The following is an 8,604-nucleotide window of genomic DNA, read 5'->3' on the forward strand; positions in this document are numbered from 1 at the left end:
GGTTATATTTCAGCTCCGTTACCGTGCATAACGATGCTTTGCGAAATCCTGTGCGTGCTACATAAACATGTATGAACTAGAATTGACGTATGAGCTGAACGGCACTCCGAGGTAGTACGTACCGAGCCTGCCTGACGGATTTGCCGCAGTAGTAGGCCGCCAGCGAGTAGCGCCATCGCTGCTGCGCGTGATGATGGCTTGCAAACATAAAAGTGTTCTGTGATAATACCCCATCGTCATTACTTGCGCAGTAGAAAACGCGGAGTTACGTCTTCAACGGAACACAAGCATTTAACATGCCATTCAGTAGCGCTTGTGTCACAGCCATGCTGAAACTCTAGCCGTGCGTACTTCAATCGCATGTTGCAGGTTCGATCAGCACGATCGAAACATGAACATCGAAAAGAATAAACACGTATGCTTTTCGCAACGTCGAAGAAGTTCGCCGAGAGGCGTGGATTGTGGCCGTGACTGCACGTTCCATCCCTCTAACCATTTCGCTTCGTTGGTCGAGCTCGAGCGTGTTGGCGGCACGCGGCGCTCCCTAATAATATCCACAATAATTGTGATACATGCAATGCACAAGAGGAACTATGCTTTTATTTTGATCTCGCTCAAGGATATTATACATTAAATACAATCAAAGTGACTTACGAGCGTGAAAGAACATTAACGCACGAGGGGACGTGAAGTGCAACTCGCTCTTCGTGAGTTACCAGCTGGTGGTTCATCGTAGCTGTCACTCTCGGTGCTTTCACTGTCTTCTACGTCCAGTGAAAAATCCTCGTCGTCAAGATGGTTTCTTTCAACATCACTGCTGAAAGCAATCTGAAGAATTTCCTCCGCCGAACGACTTCGACCACACCGCGTCACCACGTTTACAATTAGACAGACGTCTGGGCGCGGAGAACGTTTTGCTCTCAGACCGGTCAACAAGCAAATCGCTTGCAGTGTGCTGCCACCTATCAACAAACGTACAAAAACAAGCGGCGCAGCGGTGGCTATGAAACCCAACACACTGGCGAAGGACGGCGTGGATGGAAAGCGTTCGCTCCACGAAAGGCGTCGAGCAGACGCGTCCTCGAATGATTGAAACGTCGCTCGCACGATTCGTAACAGCGCTTTGCTGACAAAGGATAGAGGCCCTATTTTAATGTATCGCCAACTTGAGATCGCTCAGTTATACATGAGCACATCGCGAGCCCGCGGCGCGACCTCCCTCCCGCGTACAGTGTTATGGGACTGATGCACTAAAGAAACACTGACCAATTATATATGCAAGTAAAACAGGGTGGGCTTCAACTGAATATGTCAGACGATAACATTTAACTTACCTACGCGGCTACAGAAAGCCTCGCGAAGCTGATAGTATGTGTAAACTGTGGGCTGGCATTGAAAGCGCGAGTTGCCACGTATTTTCACGAAAACTTCGCGTCTCGCAAGAACGAATCAGATTTCTCGTGTCACGGAGGGCCCGGTTTGTTCACTGATGCAGGGAACATGCAAAGTCGTAGTGTTCCTTTCTTGCCAACGCGTTAACACTGAGGCTAGCACAGCCGAACAAGGGAGCGACTGCATAGTGCCGCCATTTTGTCGTCTACTAACCCTCCTCGAGAGGACGCTCCTGAATTCCGCTCGGTGGCGCGACAGTCTATGGGCATTGCGAATTGCTACAATCAGGTTTTAGTCATGTAGTTAAGCAAAAATAATTTTGTCACCTACTACATACAGTGAACGACGTGTGCAGTCGGTGATGTCAGACAATCAGAATTGGCTGGAATATTTTTTTAACACAAACAATTTAGAAAAGCATGCGCTCTTCTAAATTTTCATATCTCGAACACTTTGTTCACGCTGTAAACCATTGGAGGTATCACAATAGGCACGTGTCGCGTGCCTCCCGTTTTGTTTCCCCAACTCGCTGAACACCTAAGCTATACTGTGAAATGTGGAAAACTTTAGCGCAAGGTACCTATAGGTTGCTGTCCAAATAAAAAATTGGTGCACAACTTAGTCATTGAATAAAGATTGAGTAAAGAAAACACCGGTGTTACGACAGCTCACAGGTAACATTAATTATCTAGCCTATTCAACCAATATTTAGCCAATATTAGATGACATTAGCAAACATTTGCCAGTGCTAATGATTTCTGGTAGTATGCAAGTAGATACGCTAGTTAAAGTCACGTGACTTACAGAGACGACCTGATAGACTGCACTGTCCGACGGTCCACCGTTTATTGACCAAGGTCTATAATCGTTGTTCAGGGTCCTCCCACATTTTCGGTCACAAATCATCGCACCCCGTAGCAGAATGTGGGTTAAAGAAGTCAAGGAAAACATTACCTTCAAGAAAATAACAGTGAACAATCGCTATCACCAGGGGCGTAGCCAAGGGGGGGGGTTGGGGGGGTTCAAACCCCCCCCCCCGAAATTTTTCAATTTTGCTTGCGTATATAGGCACGCACACATACAAACGCACGCACGAACATACATAAAGTATGGTTGAACCCCCCCCGAAAAAAATTTCTGGCTACGCCCCTGGCTATCACACTCCATGCTTCACACTAATACACAGTTGTAAGGATTCTGCCAATCGTACCGCCTGCATTACGTCCAAACATTGAGGCCCAGGCCGCTCGCGCACACTACCTCGCGCAGGCGGAGACCCGTCAAAGATGAAGAACCTTGACGGCCACGACATGTGGCTGCACCTGTGCGCCGACCTGCCGTCCCCGCGTACCGAGATGCTGTACAACATCGACCCCGTGGGCAGCGCGGCAGCACTGCGCTACCGCGACTACAAGCTGGTGCTTGGCGTCTCGGCAGGTGGAATGTACGACCAAAGGTTCCGGACGCCCGGAAGCTCTCGACCGTACGCCGACCTGGACCGCCTGATGGCCGAGTCAAAGGCGGCACGCGTGCTTCGAGACTTCTACAACACAGGTGCCTTCCTCTTTCCCAGCCAGTGGCGCCAGAGGGCCACGCTGCACTGCGGCCCGACGGAAAGCTCGAACTTCGTGGGAGGCGACCCGCCTTACCTGTTCGACCTGTCCAGGGATCCGTGTGAGCTGCACAACCTGGCGCCGGACAACCGCGAGGTAATAAGACGCAAGCGTAGGTCCGTTTCAATTTGTGTTCTGAAGCGCTCATCTTTGCGACAGGTCTACAAAAGGAAAGTCCACGGCTTCGTTCCTGTTCAAAAAGAAAAAAATTCATTACGCAATGATTAAGTGATAGTTACGTGACTCTTAGTGTTCGTAATCCACTTCACTACCTTCGGTATCTGCCCACCTGTTTCGTCATAAATGAAATCGGACATCGCCATACCCTGTAATATAACGTGGGCGAAACAGGGCTTGGAAGACACTCTTCAAAAAACTTCTTCAGTGTACTCCGAGGAGAAGTAAGCCTCATCCTTTGTACTCGACGTTGTTAGTGCTGCCACATATCAGTTTCATTTAACGATCCTAATTCGTTTCATTCTGTGCAGCTGCTGTCCGTGCTCATTCGGAGGCTGGCGAGCTACGCTGTCACATCGGTGGCGCCACGCAACAAGCCCGTAGACCGGAGGTCCTTCCCACAGTACCACAACGGCACCTGGGCGCCTTGGGTGAACGTCGCATCTATGTAGACCACTCGACATAGTGTTAAAGGACTCGTGGAACAAGCCCAGCGTGTGTTCGGGTCAAGCCTGTACAGATGAATCCACTAACAGCGTGTGAAATTCTTTCGGAACCTATTTACGCCCACGCTGAAAAGGTCTGTACGCCGGCGACATATGTATGATATTTTCATTACGAAAGAAAAGCGAGAAGTCTACCGGAGGAGTCTAGTTCATGTCCTGCGACTGCACAAAGAGGAAAGAACGACCCATACTGCCCGGTATGCAGCGTTCGAAGGATCACGTTCCCAGCGAGTCATCTGAAAGAAAACCACAGTTGCAGACACTCGCAGTCATATCTGCTGGCTCGGATGTTCACCTGCTTTCAAAAGACGCGTCGGCCTACCGATGTAGACGTGTGCTCGACTTCTTGACAAGCATACACGAAATGCGCCCTACCGACATTTTTGAGCGCGACGACCACTGATGGACCTTTTACTATGTAGCAACGCTCTTCACGTCATCGACTCTGTCTGCAGGGAACAAAAGTGCATATGTGCAGCGAGCGGGTGCGTGGATACCGCGTTTACGTGGCGTGTATAAGCGGTGTAACGGTTACTCCGTCCTTGACTGCCGCTATAACTGTTCGTAGACGAGACGTGCATAAAAATCGTTCTAGTCAAAACAATTTCTCGTTGTTCTGTAGATATCGGTGCGGACCGTCAAAAGGAACTCCGTGCCAACAGCCGTGTTTGTCAGCAAAGTGAGGCAACTGCTCTGGCTAAGCGACGTGACATGGCTTCGCAAACTCTTTTGAACACGCGAACGCGTGCCCTGCGTTTGCAGACTCGTCAAAAAAGATTTTGCACTGACAAGTATGATACTGCGCAGCACACACATGTGCATACGGACACACTTTGAAGGGAGGCACACCAACAAATACTAAGTACCAAAAATTCGGCAGATCCCACGTACCGTGGGAATTGATGTTATGCGAAACATGCGCGGGATGGTGACTGTGGATGTAATTTTTCATATTGAGCGAAACGTTGCGGAATGACGCTAGAGAAATGTGGAAGTGGTATACACACACTCATCTGCTGAAGAGTCGCATATGTATTATATAACCAGTTGTTTACAGTTGAGTAACGATGCCAACAGCAACATGGGTATTACCAACACCAGACGCGGTAAGCTGATATATAGTGCTTATATTCTTCAATACCGGATAGCGCGAATCCGAACAGCACAAAAAGGAAACACAAATGTACAGGACAGGCGTTACTCGCAACTAATCTTCATTCAGGAAAGTTCCCCTGGATATACACACAGCCGAGTGGCACGCGCAGGCGCACTGCACGTACGTTACAGTCACAGTTGCAGTTATTAGAGTTGCGTTACAGTTGTTATGCTTATACTTGTCTGTTATGACGGAGAACGCACGCACGTTTCACGAACCCATGTGTATGTGTAGAAGGGGTTCTTGATTGTTCTTGAACAAGGTCATCATCACCGTGATCAGTGAGCACCAGCAGCCGGACCGGACTTGTTAATCGGATCCGTTCGTGATCGCGGCTACGAGTGGTGTACTCGTAAGTGTAGTGAAGTGCGAGGTATAGCACAGCTGGTGGAAATCCTGGATGCATCTTACGATGAAATGATCTATGACGCCTCTTGTCCTGGACGTGGCAGCGAGGTCTTTTGATGCCCTGTCCACATTCAAGCCATCTTTCACGCAGTATAAAGACCAGGCGTTGTTGGGTCTTCATCAATGAATGTTGAAGTCACCGGTATTGATGAGATGCCTGGTTTTCTCGGCAGCTTTATTGTAGGAAGCATTGACCCCGGTTTTTGCATAATCGACTTGGTCCACGTTGTGGACCACGTGAACAAGTGCATGGTAGTTGAGCGTCTTCCAGGGGTGTTCTGTCTTCGGCTTTCTTACTTTCCTTGCGTCCGCCGCGGTGGTGTAGCGGTTACGGTGCTCAGCTGCTGACCCGAAGGTCGCGGGTTCGATCCCGGCCGCGGCGGTCGCATTTCGATAGAGGCAAAATGCTAGATGCCCGCGTACTATGCGATCTCGGTGCACGTTAAAGAATACCAGATGGTCAAAATTCCGGAGGCCTTCGCTACGGCGTCTCTCATAATCATATCGTGGTTTTGGGACATAAAACCCCAACAATTATTGCTATTATCACTTTCCTTGCGTGTCAATGTGTGTGTTCGCGGTTACTGTGTTGGTTGAGACTTTGTATCACCTTTGGCACATACCCCATAACATGAACTCTGGTATACGGATATGTGCCACACGTGACTGAGAGAAAGGGTTTCATGACGTACGCGACAGGTATTTCGCGTTATTCATGTCATGACCAGTGAATCGTGTTCGTCATACGCTGATCCCCTGCTATGCCAATTTTGGTATATTAAAGTTATGGAGACGACCAGGACAGCGCTCAGACGCAGGCGGCTAGATAGATATCTACCTATCTATACGTAGATAGATACGTAGATAGAAACGCCCAAAGTGCCTGATGTTCGCTAAGAAATGCTTTGCATTTAATATTATTTTACAGCGAAAGCTGTTATGAGATCACAACAAGGGTCGTTTTTGGCACCGTAGTTGTCCGCCGCCGCCGCCGGTGTCCGTAACCACTATCGCGCGAAATAAGAAAAAATTTGCAGGATGGAACGGGTTTCGAACCTGGGCCCTCTGCGTGGGAGCCCAGTACTCTACCTCAGAACCATGCAGGTGCTTGAATCTGCTTTGCAAAAAGACCCTATACAGGCTTCATGTCGGGAAGGAACTACATTGCTATATGTAATATAGCGTGGTAGAAGAGTAAGATAACAAGCAGGCGTCACACTACGCGAATTCTGTAACCAGGCATCACACAATGCGAATTGCGCAACCAGTAGGTTGTTCAATGCTTCCAACCCATTACAAGGGGCTCAGCCATAATTCTTCATCGTCATCAGGCACAGCGTCAACCAAGTGCGCATAATGCCTCCCATGTGTTTACCGGGTACCACTTCTCTCCGTAGAATGACGAAAAATGGCATAGTGGCTGCTTCCCTACTTTAGAAAAAAAATCACAGCATATCCACGGAGTGAATGATGATGAGTGGGCGAAGCTGCGGAGGTTCATCGGTAAACCGTGAATCTTCCGTGGATTCTGCCCAGTGCATCATCACCGACGTGAGATCGGGCGCGTTTATACTAAAGGTTCGATGAGAGTTATGACGACTTGCAGCTCACTTTAATTTTACATGTACGCTGTGAATTTTCATTGTTTAGAAAACCATTGCTTTAGAAAACATCTGGCGTCTTTCGTTAAGCAGCTGGAGTCTTTTCGTTTTGCTTTAGAAACATCTGGCATTCTTTCGTATTGCTTTTAGAAAACATCTGGCGTCTTTCGTTGGTTTATTTCATCAATCAACGGCGTTTTGAACAAAATTTTTATTGTTTAATCACGCACAGGAGAAATCTCACCAGGCACTACCTTGGAGGTAAACAATGGCTGCTAATGGAATGAGAGACAGAAGAAGTCGGCTTTTAGCTAACACTTACACTTCTACTTCTACTAACGTTTCCTACTGGAACATGCCAATGGCTGCTAATGGGGAATGAGAGACAGAAGAATTCGGCTTTTAGTTAACGCGCACGCTGCGAATTTTTTATTGTTCAACAACGCACAGGAAAAATCTCCCACCGGCACCACCTTGGAGGTCAAGATCTGGTACTAGCGTTACGACTGGTTACGCACTACGACTACGAGGGACGAACGGGTGCCGCTTTAAGGAGCTTCGCCCCTAAAATTATGATTGATAGCGTAGTGGTTTCCTCGCAAGTGCACTTCTATTGGTTGCCAAAGAAGCCCATAAGGCTCCCATGATCCATTTCCTCAGGGTCTCAATAAGGTTAATTCCCCCTCTATCTCTCTTTCCTCACGCTAACGTATGTTATACAGCGTGGTGGTGAAAGTGGAATAACGACCGGGGGTCACACCATAGAGTTTCCTACACTTACCTAGAGGGAAAAGTGGCGCTGCGAGCTGTTGGACGCATGGGAATGCCGGGACATGTGAGCTTCGAACATGACTCGGATTCGTATCCTGCACGTAGAGCCCAGACACCTAGAAGCCGCGTCTGGCTTCAACGCGTTCCTTGCGTCGCAATGGTTGATTTCTTACTAAAGGAGCACGTAGTGAGCTATTTGTTTTTATTATTGCATAAAACGAGTTTTATTTATGATGGGAAACTTCTTCGTCGATGTATAGTTTGACGAAGCGTAAAAAGTAACCAACGGCCGCTAAACTTGGCAGGCAGACGACGAAGGCAGCGTTCCCTCTGCCACTGTTCGTCATCTGTTTCTTTCTTTCTCCGTTTTGTTATGTCGTCAAGGTGAGGGGACGTTTATTTTAAAATATAATACGTGTAAATGACATCAGCTTATAAAAGTTTTGTTTTAGAGAAGCTTTATTTGCGCAGTCGTATCCGCTTTTGAGCCGAAGCCTCGATCAACACCAGCCAACACAAGCCTCGCAGACACATATACCGTCATTCCCAGCGCTCCAACGGCGCCCATTAAGAAATTCGCATAGACGGTGGCGCCAGATTTCCCTCTAGGTATTCTTGTAAGAAACTCTATGGGTCACACAATGCGAATTACGTAACTAGTGGATCGTTTAAAGCATCCAACCCATTACAAAGGGCTCAGCCATAATCCTTCATCGTCTTCAGCCGTCGCATTAGCAAAGTGCACATAATGCCTTACAGATGTGTAGCTGGTACCTAACTTCCTAACTTCACAAAAATTGTGATTCAAGGCGTAGTGGGCACCTTGCTAGTGTACTTGTATTAGTAGCCCCAAGAGATTTGACAACGGGCTCTAGAAATGCCGCTCTTCCAGCTTTCGCTGCGACTGTTCTGCGCTTTCCGCGCAAGCCTGGCGCTTTTTTTTTCTGTTTCAGTGCAGAATATACATAATGTGTACACGC

The 8,604-nt window shown here is 48.1% G+C and overlaps 1 protein-coding gene across 1 annotated transcript in view; it reads left to right on the forward strand.

Moving 5' to 3' along the window:
• LOC119386342 (arylsulfatase B-like) overlaps positions 1 to 3,634 on the forward strand; it is a 29,938-nt gene extending 26,304 nt beyond the window's left edge. The window contains exons 9-10 of the mRNA XM_049414316.1: positions 2,662 to 3,101; positions 3,494 to 3,634. Of these exons, the coding sequence (XP_049270273.1) occupies positions 2,662 to 3,101; positions 3,494 to 3,634 (581 nt within the window). The remainder of the gene's footprint in view (positions 1 to 2,661; positions 3,102 to 3,493) is intronic.
• The last annotated feature ends 4,970 nt before the right edge of the window (positions 3,635 to 8,604 follow it).

This window comes from Rhipicephalus sanguineus, chromosome 3, assembly GCF_013339695.2.
Source record: "Rhipicephalus sanguineus isolate Rsan-2018 chromosome 3, BIME_Rsan_1.4, whole genome shotgun sequence".
In the NCBI taxonomy this organism is placed as follows: domain Eukaryota; kingdom Metazoa; phylum Arthropoda; class Arachnida; order Ixodida; family Ixodidae; genus Rhipicephalus; species Rhipicephalus sanguineus.